General features: G+C 35.7%; 1 protein-coding gene across 1 annotated transcript; it reads left to right on the top strand.

The window, feature by feature from the left end:
- The first annotated feature begins 11,052 nt into the window (after window positions 1-11,052).
- On the top strand, window positions 11,053-14,989 carry LOC145115772 (ABC transporter G family member 1-like). The gene is made up of 8 exons (XM_079052134.1): window positions 11,053-11,374; window positions 11,483-11,562; window positions 12,077-12,541; window positions 12,634-12,720; window positions 13,563-13,679; window positions 13,751-13,948; window positions 14,137-14,223; window positions 14,326-14,989. The coding sequence occupies exons 1-8, from the start codon at window positions 11,086-11,088 to the stop codon at window positions 14,950-14,952; spliced, it is 1,950 nt and encodes a 649-aa protein (XP_078908260.1). The 5' UTR covers window positions 11,053-11,085; the 3' UTR covers window positions 14,953-14,989.
- Window positions 14,990-15,535: the final 546 nt, after the last annotated feature.

Here is a 15,535-nt window from a genome sequence, read left to right as displayed (position 1 = left end):
AGCACTTAATTAATAAAGACAAAACCCCAAAATGTATATCTGACCCCATACGACTAGAAGACCACGTAAAGTTGCCAACTTTACATCCATACATGCTTAGGAGAAACTCAAATGCTCAAGAAGGGCTTAATAAGGGTATTAATGAATGCATGAAGCCCCTAACTCCATAAAGTTGGCACTTTTATGTGTAACACCAGTCAAATTTAGGTCAAAAATAAATTGTTCAATAATCTTAATTGGGAAGAACAAAGTGGTAGAGATTGTAACAAGGTTTCCAAAAATATAAAGAACACTGAAATCTGAGTTATAACGAAGAAGTTATGACCAATCGAAGATCCGCGACAAAACCGGCAAAACACTGTTCAGTGTAAAAAGTGAGTTCTCAATAAAAGGATTTTTATCCTTAACAATCTAAATGAAAGTTGTAGAATATGTTAAACCGAGAACTTTCATAAAAATAACGCCAAAATCTGACTTCATATGAGGAAGTTATGATTTTGCTAAAGTTCAGTATAGCAGTATACAGCTAAAAACTCGAAATAAAGATCAAATGATTTTTAGCCGATACAACCTAAACGATAATCGAAGGTCTCGTAAATAGTAGTACAACGGTAAAAAGACAGACGAAAACGGACTTCGAATAAAGAAGTTATGAATTTTTAACGGATTTCCTCTCCCGGTCTGTTAAAAATAATAATATTAAAAATAAAGTCAAAATTAGCCAACAGAGTCTAAACGAAAGTCGTAGAGTATAAATTTACATACGCGTGCATATAAAGAATGTCGAAAACAGAGCTCGTATGTGAAAGTTATGAATTTCGCAAGTTTTGGGCACAAAAATCGAAAAATCTTGAAAACCGGGAAATTTCACATGGTCACCATTCGGCCACGTCACCTCGCATGCGAGACCTCCCGTGTCGCCACATGTTCGCTGCTGATTCGACCGAAGGCACGATCCAATGACGAACGACGCGCCTCACATCCGTGGAGCATCAGAAGCGAGCCACGTCTCGCCTGCGAAGCTTCTGACACCTGGCCTCCCCCTCGCATGCGAAGCTGCCACCTGCCTCCACCTGTCCGAACACGCGTCGCACCCTCCTTGCTTCGGATCCGAGGCTGTGGACTATATATAGGGTGCGAGACTCTCCGGTTCTTAACTCATTTTCACCCCAAATTTCACCCTTTTTCACATTTTTCACCCTTTAAACTTCCTTACAACCCCCCGAAGCCCCGATATCATATCTAAAACCCGAAGCAAGCCCCGAAGCCCCAGAATTCTCGAGAAGCTAACCTCTTTCCAGTCGAAGTGCTGCCCGCGTAAAGCCCAGTTTTAATCAAAAACTCGCGGTTTCTTCGAGAAAGATCATTTATAGAAACGAAACGCTGCCCAAATCACCACTTATCAGGTGAGTTCATACCCCTATAATCTACCTTTTTAATGGTTTTAAATGATTTTTAAGGGGGGGGGGGGGGAATACAAGTTGAACACAATCTAAATTATGTTAATAATTGTATGTGATATCAATCACACAAAGGATTTCCTTATGCTTTTAAGGATTACCAAATACTTCCAAAATGACTTAAAGTCATGCTAAATCTTTAAAGTCATGTAAACTCTTTTTGAAATATTGCTAAAACTCTTTTAATACATCATACCGGGTTTGCATTAACAGGGGTACAAATACAACGTACCAGGGTTAGCAATCACGGGGTAATAATACATCATACCGGGTTTGCATTAATAGGGGTACAAATACAACGTACCAGGGTTAGCAATCACGGGGTAATAATACATCATACCGGGTTTGCATTAACAGGGGTACAAATACAACGTGCCAGGGTTAGCAATCACGGGGTAATAATATAAACTAAATTAGAAACAAATGAGAAATATATTTTTCTAAATAAGTATACGAGGTCTAAACTACTTTATCAAGAAAAGGATATAATTTGATCTTTACTCAAACTAAAATGTGATGGTACGTGTTCAGGACATAGCAATACTTGCTATGTTATATCCTTGTAACCAGAATCTCCTGGAGGGAGAGCGGGCATTGTGTGTATGGATCTATACGGGATCGACAATCCCACATCCCGACTGCTAGCTACAGTCCGGCAGACCAGCCATGGGGTGACTAATGTCACATATTCAGTTTCGACACCAGTAGGTTGTCGTGTACATTTTAGTCCAGCATGGTTACAACTTTATCACATTTTTAAACCCTAATTAACCAGGTTAATATTAGGGTAGTTATTCATCGGTAGTTTATTTTTAAGAAATACTACTGTATTAATCTCCTTCCATAAATAAAACGGTTTTTTGGGGATTTAAAACTACTATTCAGAAACGGTTTTATGGGGATTTAAAACTACTATTCAGAACGGTTTTATGGGGATTTAAACTACTTATTAGATGGAACTTAGTCATTCACTCTCTTTAAACTAGTATAACATAAATGATATAACATAAAGGACCTTTAGTGGCTAATTCTATAATTCCTTAGTTTATACATCAGAGTTATATATAAGTAATATCCGATTGACAGTGAAATGTGTGATTTCCGCCTTACTTCCTGTTCCTTGTTTGGTTGTGGGCTTAGGGCATATCCACCCATTTAACTGTCCATTCGATATTAGGTTATATATAACTAGTATAAACTAAGTAATTGCAGAGGGAACTATTGAGGTTATCATTTTATCACATCTGGAAATATAGGATTTTCTGGAGGAACCAGCGAACTTTTCCAAGAACTTAGAGTATACTTTATATAACTAAAATACTTATGAACTCACCAGCTTAAATGCTGATCTACTCTTTCAAAATAATTTGTATTCTCAGGAATCCAGTAGACAGGTACACTCCCGAAGCTTTTGAGAAGACTACCTAGTACCGTACTGCGACTCTTGTCTTCTAGTGTATCTACTTTGATGTTTGAATATGTAATGTCTAAACACTTATGTAAAACTTATACTTATTAATGCAATGGTTGTTTTTACTTTGATTACTATATTGCATGTGTTGTGATACTTACATGACGTCCTCCGCCCTCGAACGTTTCCGCCGTTCTGGTTTGGGGGTGTGACATTATGCCAAAAGGGCTCATGAAGATTCAGATCTGAAAGAATAAACACTTGGGACGTCCTACACCCCCATTAACCACCCAAACATGGCTAAAAACATACAATCTAACCCTAGAAAAGATCTAAGCAAATAAAAGGCAAGTTCTGAACTTTTTACCTCAAATGAGTGCTAAATGATGATGATGTTTCAGATCTTCAAGCTCAAGCTTCACTAACTCTCCTTCACCAACTTCCTCTTCTTCTTTCCAAGGCTCCAAGCTACCAAAAATGATATTCACAAGGTCAAGAACACACAAGGATGATAAGGGTTAGGTTTTAGGGTTTCTGAGCTAAGGAGGCTGATAAGGAGGCTGGGGCATGGGACATAATAACATATTTATATTGCTTGAACCCTAAAATTAGGGTTTCTTTCGCAGCTTCCAACTCGTCGAGTTGAGGCTCCTTAAATCGTCAAGTTGTATCATTAAACTTCACGACCAAAACAACTTCTACTCGTTGAGTTGAGGCTCCTCAACTCGTCTAGTTGACCCATTAAATCCCCGCGATTCTTCCATCTTCAACACGCCGAGTTGGCTCCTCCAACTCGTCGAGTTCAACTTGAATTTGGTTTATTTTCAACAATTAACCTTCTAGATTCCGGGTGTTACACATCACGTTTGATAGTTTATCAAATGCGAGGACATCATAGTCAGCATAGTCATATCGGAAGAGAATCTTGTCGATCAATTCCCTACGCCAATGCCATTAACTATGTATGATTATCAAACTAAGTCAGAATGCAATAGATTTGGAAATGAATTGGCTTGAGCACATTTAATTTAGTTTGTTTTAATTTGGGAACTTAAGCAGTATAAGTAGCGATTTAAGATTGTCATGGAGCATTGGCAGATTGCCTATTAAGATGGACATAACATAAGATTGCGACCAATACTCATGAGTACTTTAAATGGAGATTTTAAGGTATTAAAGTAACCCGCACTTTGAGAATACTTCATGGATTATGTCACAAGTAACTCTCAGATGATAATATCATATATTCTTCAAACCAAGATGCATGAGGTTTTGTCATATAATTTGTTATGTCTTGGTTTTCCCCCAACGTTGTTCGTAACTGCAGCATACTGGGATTGAATAGATATGACATGAGGAATATGCAAAGTCTATGTAGTCAAAGTTTATTTGGGCCTTTTCCCTTAATAGGGTAAGTTAATATCTTTGGGGCCCTCGATGCTTTGGTTTTGACATCAAAATACATGGCCATGCTCAGACTGAAGTGATAACAAATCAATTATGTTGTATGATGTGGTCGACACAAGTCTCTAGCGGGACACATAATTGTGAACATTTTAAAAATGAAATATTTTTATGTCTCACATTCATATAGATATCTTGAAGAGAAAATAAAAATTTGATCACTTATCTAAGGGGTGTACCACACTTGGAGTTGTGAGTATAGTAGCTACATTGGATGGAACACTCTCTACTGATTACCAGTAAATATTGGGCCATATAGTGTTGGTGACTTGTGCAAGTGAGATATTGTTGGTATAGTGCCCACAGTCACAACATTTGGTAAAATTACTATTAGTAGTAAGGCCCTTCTGGGTTATAGACAAGGACATTATTTAGTAGTAAATGACATGAGAGTTTTATTAAGGTCTAGTTTGTTAATTAGTTAAGGATTTAGTTATTTAATAAGAAACTTGTAGGCTTAAGGGGTGTAAGTGTAAAGATCTGAAAGTCAGATATTTAGGATAATTACCAAACTTGTAACGCCTGGTTCCCGGTACGTATTTAAATAAGAATTATTCATATTTGCTAAGGGAATCGACGAGTTGGAGGCCCCAAAATCTTCGAGTAGGAATTGGATATGTTGGACGCGGGACTTGAAGTCTACTCGACGAGTCGAGGAGCCTCGACTCGACGAGTAGGTCTGCCAGAGTGAAACCCTAATTTTCAGGGTTTGCACCCTGTTTAAACACCTTAACACCCCCATTGTGGCCTCCCTCATCGCCTCCCTTAGTCCAGAAAACCCTAATTCAAAACCCTAACCCATTTTGAGTGTTCTTGAGCCATTTTTGTGTGATTTTGGTGGTTTTGAAGCTTGAGAAGGAAGAAGAAGCTTGGGAGTTCAAGAGGAAGTAAGTAGATCCAGAGGTTGTGTTCCATTTCCAGCTCATTTGAGGTATTAAGTTTATACCTTGTCCATTCATCTATTAGATCTCTTTTTAGAGTAGTTTAGGGCTTTAAGGAGCCATTTTGGGAACCATTCATGGATGCAAGCATGTTTTGGGGTTTTGACTTCAGATCCAGAGCCTTTGAGGGACTCCATGGCATAAAGGTGCCAACTTTATGGCCATGGGAGTCCCATGCATCCTAGGAACCACTTTTTAGGGCTTTTTGCGATAAATAGCCCATGCATGCAAGAAAAGTTAGAAAACTTTACGTGTTATATCGACCCTAGGAGGCCAGATCTATGTTTTGGATGTGTTAAGCCCGACTGAAATCGACTGTATAGTTTTGGATCGTGGGGGACTCGACGAGTCGTCCTTATGACTCGGCGAGTTGGGTCGTGGTTCCCCCAAACTTCTTTGTTACTTAGCAACTTGTCGAGTTTAGAAGATGACTCAGCCAGTTAGACGTGTTTTGGACTTAAAGGTCAAGAACTCGACGAGTCCAAGGAAGGACTCGACGAGTTCAAATGGAAAGTCCCGATTCTGTCATAAGGAGAAACTCGACGAGTTAGAGGGTAACTCGACGAGTCAGAGCGCGAATTCGAGATTCTCTGAATTATGGAACTCGACGAGTTGATGGGCCAAATCGGCGAGTTGAGTCAACCAGGATATTGACTTTGACCAGAACGTTGACTTTGACTTTGACCATTACCCAAGATTGACACTTAAAGGGGATATGAATATGAAGGAGTAACTAAAGGAGACTGATATTTGTAGGAGTTTAAGGAGAGTTGATCCCAGCACCGAGGACAGTTCAGTTACTGCACAACATTAAGGTGAGTTATCTTCCAGTATAAGTGGGTCTACGGCCACAATGCCGACCCACTAGTAGGAGTTGTTGTTAGATGATTGTCTTTGTGATAATTATCTAGGTTTGCTGCTACCTGATATGTTATATGTGCTAGCATGATATGATGTTATGTGATAATGGAAGTAGGGGGAATAGTCCCCGTGTTATAGTCGTAAGGACCGAAGGGTAGGTCGGGCACCCTAGAATTGCCTGGCAGTATGTTTATGTTATGCTATTATATGGTAGTAGTAAGGGGTGAAATAGTCCCCGTAGCCGGTTGAGATAAACCGAAGGTTAGGTCGGGCACCCTAGAATTGCCTGGCAGGGTAGGTCGGGCACCCCGGAATTGCCTGGCAGTATGTTTGTTATATGGTATGAGGTATGATGGGGGAACTCACTAAGCTTTGTGCTTACGGTTTATAGTTTTTGTTTCAGGTCCATCTTCTTCGAAGGGAAAGGAGCCGGCACGGTAGCAACGCATCACACCACTATCTTCCGCACTATGATGTTCTTGGGATTGTACTCTGAAATTGTTATTTGATTATGACATGCTTTTGAGAATTATGATCTATGGATTTGATGAAATGAAATAAGTTGGTGATGTTTTCTATAAAATGCTTTAGGAATCGTTATATTAAAAATGAAATTTTTGGTCATGATTTTTGGGATGTTACAAAACTTATGGATAATTACTTAGTAACCAAGTAATTATCCCATAAGGGTAATTAAATCTTCCTTATAAATAGAAGTGCTTCGTATAAATTTCATGATGAGATTTTCACTAATCCAAACCCTAAAATTAAGTACCCTCTCACCACTCTCGAAACCCTCACACTTATCGAAGGATGTGACATGTCCTCCTTTTCACGCACTGTGTCTGCGATGAATTCTGGAAACATCTTCGACGTTCAAGGTGTTTGATGGACCTGGAGGTGTCAAGGATACCAATCTGTTTCTTGGGTACGATCTAAAAGAGGAGTTCTGGTTTGGACTCTTTCCAATCCTCTCTCCTTCAAGAACTAGCAAGTGATTAATCAAAGGCTTCAAAGGTATGTATTTTTGATTAATTTTTCTTTATTGTGTTTCTCTAGATTTGATTTGAACATGAATCCACCATTGGGTTCATGAGTTATTTCTTTATGTATTGTATGCTTCCGCTGATTTCATTAATTTGGGTATATTGCGCCAAGTTGAAAGTAAAAGTTGTGCCTTTTCTAACTTTGATATCCAATTACATCGATCAGAGGGAAAGTTTCCCTTTGTCAATGTTTTTAGGGCTTTTTACATTCGATTGAAGCCTAATTATGTATCTCTTACGTGGGTTTGTTTCTATGAGTTTCTTTTTTCTATTGAACTTGAATTTCCTTTTCCTCCCCTGATTTCAAAGTTTTTAAGGTTACCCAGCTTACTTACGCCCAAATCATGTCCATGGCTTGGCATATTTTATTTTGGGTGATTTACCTTAATGAATCTGAAAACCTGGATCTTGGTTTACCTAATATTTCTAGTGTCTACGATCTCCGTACTTTTGGTTCTTATCGTATTATCTTCAAGATATAACCTAGAAAAACCCATTTGATTCTTAAGACTTCTTGTCATGATGTTGGATGGAAGAGAAAGTATTTTTTTTCTTTAACAAACAGTTTCTTGATCAAGGGGATTTCTTATTAAGAGATTGGTTTACTAAAGGTAGGATTCTTATTTCTATTATTTTTAGCATTATTTTTCTTTAAAAAATGAGTATTATTTTTTGGTTTATCTTGAACAATCCTGAAGTTTGAGCAGTTGTATCCTCATAAGGAAGACATTGGGGAGAAGGTTAGAAGCTTTCTAGCACTTACTATGGAGAAGCGAAGTTTCAATATCATTTTGGAGTGTTCTTCATGAAGGATCTAAACACATCTTTGGTTGTAAGCGATACAAAGCCCATCAATATGTCTACTGGTATGAGAAATTAACTTTGTTCTTTACATGCTTCTTGACATATTTCTGACATATCTCTCTTCTTTAGGTTCAGACTTACCCGTTTAGGTTCAACATTTTTCTCTTTTGATGTTGAGGATTTTCTTTCCATTAGTCCCTCTGTGAAAATCGAAAATCTTCCTCCTGCAGGTTTAAGAAGGGTGAAGGGCAAGCCTACAAGTCCAGGTCCATTAACGTAAATAAGAACATGGAATTGTAATGCACAATGTTCTTCATGAAGATATTGATTTTAGACTCCACACAAAGTAAAGTTTTTGATGATTTGGCGGTGCTTCATTAAAATCTGAAATCTCAACCTTGTCGTAACCACAATACATGGAATAGGTTATTTTATTTTGGGTTTTTATTCCTCTAACAGCTTCAGTTGTCCATAAGAATTTAAGTTGGTGTTACTCTATATATTGTTTAATAAACTTTGGTTCTATTACCGATATAGAAAATACAGTATGTTGCAATTATGGATAAAAAGTGTAAGTATGGTGTTATTATATATGAGAAATGACATAAATGTCATACAATTTTTCTAGGGTTGGTCGATACAGTCCCTAAAGTTATTTTGTTGCTTTATAAGGGCATAAGGCCGAAAGCAACCTGTCTTTTCAGTCACCGCGACCTATTTTAGCAGGTTTCAGTGCCAAGATTTTCCCACCTACTTGTCAATCTCACTTCTCATCGTTCCCACTTCCTCCTTTAGCCCTGCTGCCGCCAGTATCCTGGCGGAATCCTTCCGTTCATCCTTTAACCCACTAAGATACCGACAATCGAGACTAGCGACGATGCTGGAGGCGACAATGAAAAGTTCAGCAGTCTAGTGGTTGTAAGAAAAGGTAAGAACTGAATCACTTGGAAAACTCTATCTAGGAACTGGTTGTAAGTCAAAGAATCATCTAGACCAGGTTCATTTCCTTCCCAGTGAATTGAAATTTTGTCACCGTTTCTAAATTCTATGTTTTATCCAAACAGTTGTAATAGATATTGGTGATTCCACCCTTGAACCACTGAATGGAATCACAAATAGCAATAGGAAAACAAACTTGCTACAAATATGATGGAAATGAAACTGCAGAAGTAATGGAGATCTGATTATCTCTATGATGATGTTCCCTTTTATGATGTCAAGATTCTTAGAGTAAACTTGCTGACCCCATTTCTTCTTCCAGTAGAATTCAGAAGCTATGTCTGACCAAAAGCTAGTTGGATCTTTGATTAATATCTTTTAAATCTCTAGGTACTAAAACGGTATCCATAAAAATTAATCGTGAGATTTTTTTATAAAAAAATAAATGGAAATTACCAGTTCGAAAGATGAAACATGGGTATTTTGGGAGAAATCCTGACTGGGTAAGATAAGTTCATTATCAGAGGCTAGAGGCTCGCCGAGGATTACAACTTTTAGTTTCGATAACCGGGAGGAAACAGAGGGTAGATGACGAAGGTGATGTACTGTGGTAAGACTGTTCACCAAACCCAGAAGCCGTGATCAGAAGGATTAGCAGAGTCCACTCATGCTCTTACTATTTTAAACAATGAAGAAACGAATACGTTGGAATTGGTCCTACCCAGAGAACCCACATGTTGTGGATGATGGGGCAAATATTGCAGATGTGACACTGAAACCTGCTAAAACAGGTCTTGATAACTAAAAAGATAGGTTGCTTGCAACCTTATCTCCATATAAAGCAACAAAATAACTATAAGGACTGAATCGACCAACCCTAGAAACATTGTAGGACATTTATGTCATTTCCCCTATTATATATAATCTCTAATTAAGTGTGTTTTATCATTTGTTGAGTAAAATGAATAGGTATGCTCTTTATGTCTTTATATTCTTTGTCAATTATGTTTTTTATTTAACATTTATGTAGGTAAGTGACTTGCTACCCAACTACAGGAGGAGAGGATGCAACGAGAAAGGAACATGAAGAGACTGAAGCCCTTGAACACAAAATAAATAAACTTTTGAAGAAATTAATACAAAGCGACACCCTAGTAGTTTTAGTTTTCTATAACCCATCCAACTCGTCCTGGTAGTTTTATTTTTCTATAACTTTTTATTAAAAACTTTCTAGATTTACTATTGCATGGATTGATCCTGAAAATTTTGGGTTTATTTGTTCGTTAGATTTTTTGGATTACAAAAAAGATGGATTTTGCTTAGTTTCTAAATGGTAAATAGAAAAAATATCGAAAAAAATTTGAACTTTTATAATTTCGTATCAAATTAAGTATTACAACCTTTATATATAAGGTGTGTTAGACAAAACTAACTGGAAGTTGGTAACTGGTATGTTGAAAGCTAGAAGTTGATAGCTGGTAGCTGAAAACTAGAAGTTGATAGCTGTAAGCTATAATTTTTATTTGTATATGAGTGTTCTAATAAAAATAATAGTCGGAAGCTTTTAAAACATGTAAAATTAAATAAATTAAAGGACTTATGAAATACATCATTGATTTAAAAAATGTAATTAAGTCAATTTGCAAAATTATAAAAAAGTTTTTTTGTTAAACGCTATTTAAAATAGCTTTTGACTTTAAAGCTTTTTGTTTTAGCTAAAATCTAGAAATTCCATTTGCCGAGCTTTTTCCTAAAATCTAAAAGCCAAAAACTCCTAAAATTAAGTTCCGTGCCAACACGTCAGACGAGTATTTTTGTTTGCAATTTTGTGCAAGGTCACATTGGCAGAATTATGATTCAAATGGGGCGCACTGCATGCACAAATAGATTGTGGTCCAAGAGAAAAGAATTAATAAAAAAAACGTTAGTTTGAAGTTTATTTTGGCATTTCTCATTTTTTTGGATTTCGGCTGCATGCGTATTATGGATATTTACTCCAAAATAAAATATTAAATGAAAATTCTAACATCCACAGAACTGCCGTTGCTTGCCTTGACACTTCCTGTGCTCGTATTATAAATGTAGCGCCACTCCGCTTATAATTTTCATACTACTAACTCAACCCTCCCTAAGTTCATAATTTTTTGCTTTGATCTTGCATGGACAGTCTGGTGAATAGCAATGGAATTTGTCCAGAACCAGATGAAAGAGAATGGGGCATCGAAATTGGGGAGTGTGAGTCCCATGTTGCCAAGAAAACGGGAAGTTTAGCCTACTTGACATGGGAGGAGCTTGGAGTAGCTGTGTCAAGCTCAGAGTGGAGTGCAAGGAAAAATGAACGTAAATGCTTACTTACTGGTGTCTCTGGTTATGCTAAACCAGGAGAGATTGTTGCCTTTATGGGGCCTTCTGGTTGTGGCAAGTCTACTCTCCTTGATTCATTGGCTGGTATGTAATTCTCCATATTATAATATTTGTATGTTTAACGACCTTCTAGTTCTAATTCGCTTGTTTACATATAAATGCGTTGTTTTTTAATTTTGTGTACAATGGCAGGGCGGTTGGCTTCGAACACAAGGCACACTGGACGAGTTCTAATTAATGGACGTAAACAGAGGCTTACCTATGGCGCCTTGGTATGGAAGCATACTACGAGTGAATCGATCACTTTCTTTTTTAAATGGGCGTACACATATATGCTCGTGAGAAAAATAAAACACAAATTGTTGCATCATTTTTCTTCCACATTTGAACCCATTAGTCTATTAGTTAGGACATGTAGAATGCATTGAACTTATAAGAGAGTTTAATGGATTGCTAATGCATTAAACTTACAGGAGACTTTAATGGATTGTTATATAGTACTCTACTCTCCCTACAACTCCACCAAAAAAATTTCAATAAAATATATTTTAAAATCTAACTTGTTGACATATTTAATAATTAAAAGCTTTCGTTTTCCCATCGAAGGGTAGCTATTGAACGCCAATATCATCACAATGGAATAACAATTAGGCATATATCAATCCATTCAACTCTTTCATTGAACTATGCATTGTGGATCCTCTTATGATTTATCAATTTTTGAATAGGGTCGCGTACAAATTAATAACACATCATCCGACTTATATTCTTTCTTATTTAATGTAGGCATATATGACTCAAGAACGAGTTCTAACATGGACGCTAACTGTAAAAGAAGCGGTTTATTACTCAGCTGAACTCCAACTACCCAAGTTGATGCCACGATCCGAGAAGAGGGAGAGAGCAGATAGAACCATAAAGGAGATGGGGCTTCAAGATTGTGTGAACACAAGAATAGGAGGCTGGGGTTTCAAAGGACTTAGTGGTGGCCAAAAGCGGCGTGTAAGCATTTGCTTAGAACTCTTGACGCACCCGAAACTTATGTTGCTTGATGAGCCTACAAGTGGGCTTGACAGCGCAGCGTCATACTATGTTATGAACCAGATTGCCAAGCTCACTCGACAATACCATATGACTGTTTTAGTAGCAATTCATCAACCTAGTAGTCAAGTTTTTGGACTCTTCAACAATCTTTGTCTTCTTTCGTTGGGGAAAGCAATATACTTTGGTACTACTTTTGCAGCAAATCAGGTTACCTTTATCTTATAATTAATCACGGATACATATTATAAAAATACATTTCATAAGAACATCAATGTAACTTTTTTTCTTGTTATCTTCAGTTTTTTGCAGCAAATGGTTTTCCTTGCCCAGATCTACAAAATCCTGCAGATCACTACCTCATAACCATCAACATAGATTTTGATGAGGTAGGTTATAAATTCATTGTTCAATCTTTTCCATGGACGATTGAAAATTTTCAAAAATTGTGATAAGAAATTAAGAAGTCACAGTAATTGTATATAAAGGTTGTTATCTATGTATTCTTCTACTCGTATATATATATATATATATATATATATATATATATATATATATATATATATATATATATATATATATATATATATATATATATATATATAAAAGTCATAGTAATTGTGTATAAAGGTTGTTATCTCTGTATTCTTCTACTCGTGTGTATAAATGAAATTTTTTTTACCATCTGTCACACTCTCATTCAATTTGCCAAATGTCATTTTGTGGTTATTTTGAATTAATTTTTTTCCACATGTCATTTTATGAGTTTTTCTATTTGATTAAATTCCATATAATAGTTTAATGTAATAATTGTAATAAATGTAGTAATAAATGAATATCAATTTCATGAATGAATTTATCTTTTAATTTCAAATTTTCCAAAATTAAAGCTCATTAGTTTCTTTTATTTATTTAAATTATTTGTTTAAATTTAAAAGATAAAAAACATTTCCATTATAATAATTCATTATTTTTCTTATTTTCTTATAAATTCAAAATTCTCAAATATTTTGACCTTTATATTTAACTTTTTTTTTAAAATTAATCCATGTAATACATGGGTCTCACAACTAATATATATATATATATATATATATATATATATATATATATATATATATATATATATATATATATATATATATATATATGATACGAATTCGTCATAATACACCACAAAGCTCTTGATAAATCGAGGTTCATTCAGTTGTTCGTATTTTCCCACTATTAGGACATTGTTAGCGAAGAGATTCCTGCTGAGCAAGTAATCAATGCACTTGCTGAATCTTACAAGTCATCCGAGATATATACGGAAGTCCAAAGTGAAATAGCTACTATATGTGGAGAGGTGATGTTCTTTCTTAGATCAAAATTAGTTACATTACATTATAATTTAACCAGAAAATGTGATTTTGGTAGAAAGGAGACATAATTCAGAGAGAAGGAAGCCTACAAGTCAATTTCATTACACAATGCTTGGTGTTATCGCAAAGATCATTCATACACATGCACCGCGATCTTGGATACTACTGGTTACGACTTGTTATATATATTGGGTTAGGTTTTGCACTAGGAACACTCTTCTTCCAAATTGGTTCAGGATTTGGGTCCATAGATGTAAGTTTCTTTTTATTTTAATTCGTTACACCAAATAATTTGTAGGAGCTAAGTCCAAAACAAAAAATATAAAAAAATAGATAAAGAATACCAAATTATTAGCCAACAAATTATTTTTGGTGGTGTTAATTTCCAATCGTATATTTTGTAAGTACTGAGAATATTTTCTTATGGTTCCTAATGCACAGGCTAGGGTTTCAATGATCATGTTTGTTTCTTCATTCCTAGCCATTTTAGCCATTGGCGGGTTCCCCTCATTCGTGGAGGAAATGAAGGTTAGTTGATATAAGTTACATGTTCTTGGATAAACAAAATGTACTTGAATTAATTTCCTTTTTTAATAACTAACTATATGTACCATAACTACATTTATATAGGTTTTTCAATGGGAAAGATTAAATGGGCACTACGGGGTTGGATCATTTGTTATTAGCAATGCTATCTCTTCAATACCATACCTACTTGTCATCTCCTTAATCCCGGGAACAATTGCTTACTCGATCATGGGACTCCAAAGAGAACCTAAACTATTCATCTATTTTGCATTAGTCCTCTTTGTGTCGATGTTGTTGGTTGAAAGTCTTATGATGATCGTAGCTACCATTGTTCCAAATTTTCTCATGGGCATCATAACTGGTGCAGGAATCCAAGGCGTGATGATACTAGGTGCAGGATTTTTTCGATTGCCAAACGAACTACCTCATGTGTTCTGGAAGTATCCTATCTACTATATTTCATTCCACAGGTATGCATTACAAGGATTGTACAAGAATGAGTTCGAAGGATTAAAATTCCCAGAGTACTCAGGAGGTCCTCCTACAATTGATGGTGGGATGATTTTGAAGAGTGTATTGCACATTGAGATGCGATACTCTAAGTGGATTGATCTTGGAATCTTGTTTGGTATGGTTGTTGCATATAGAATAACACTCTTCTGTACTATTAAGATAATAGAGAGAGCGAGGCCTATTCTCAAGGATTCCATGGTGATTTCTTCTTTCTAAAACTAGAAATGCGTCCATGAAGCTCATCATTTGTTTGTGTAAGATTATATTGTAATAATGTGAGTAATCAATAATAGTCAAATGGTCAATCTACTCTAATAAATAATAAGATCTTATTTTAAATTATTTTTTTGTTACACATTACTTTGTTACATTCTATGTTTTTTTTTCCATTTTATTAAATTTCAGATAATATTATGTAATAATTCTAATACATGTCATAATAAATGAATATCAATTTCATTAAGACATACCTTATTTTTAATTTTAAAATTCTTAAATTAGTTTAATGACATAAATTATTACAATTCACTAATTAGTACCTATGACATGGTAAAATACAATTTTGTGTAGGATCGAATAGATTCTAAAAGAATGAAATCATGTTTGAATCAAAGTAAAGATTGAACACACAAGAGTAAATAAGATTTTGATTTCGATTCAAGAATGCAAGCTCAACTACAATGTTGAAAGTAAGAATTTGTCAAATAGCATTCTCTACTTTCTAACTAACATCCATTTATATAGGTTGGCAAACTAGAGAGTCGGTTAGAGAAACAACCAGTAACAATACGACACTTAG

The sequence above is a fragment of the Lactuca virosa genome, chromosome 5 (genome assembly GCF_052849685.1).
Source record: "Lactuca virosa cultivar CGN04683 chromosome 5, Lactuca_virosa_CGN04683_v6, whole genome shotgun sequence".
NCBI lineage: Eukaryota > Viridiplantae > Streptophyta > Magnoliopsida > Asterales > Asteraceae > Lactuca > Lactuca virosa.
This window is presented reverse-complemented; position numbering and strand designations above follow the sequence as displayed.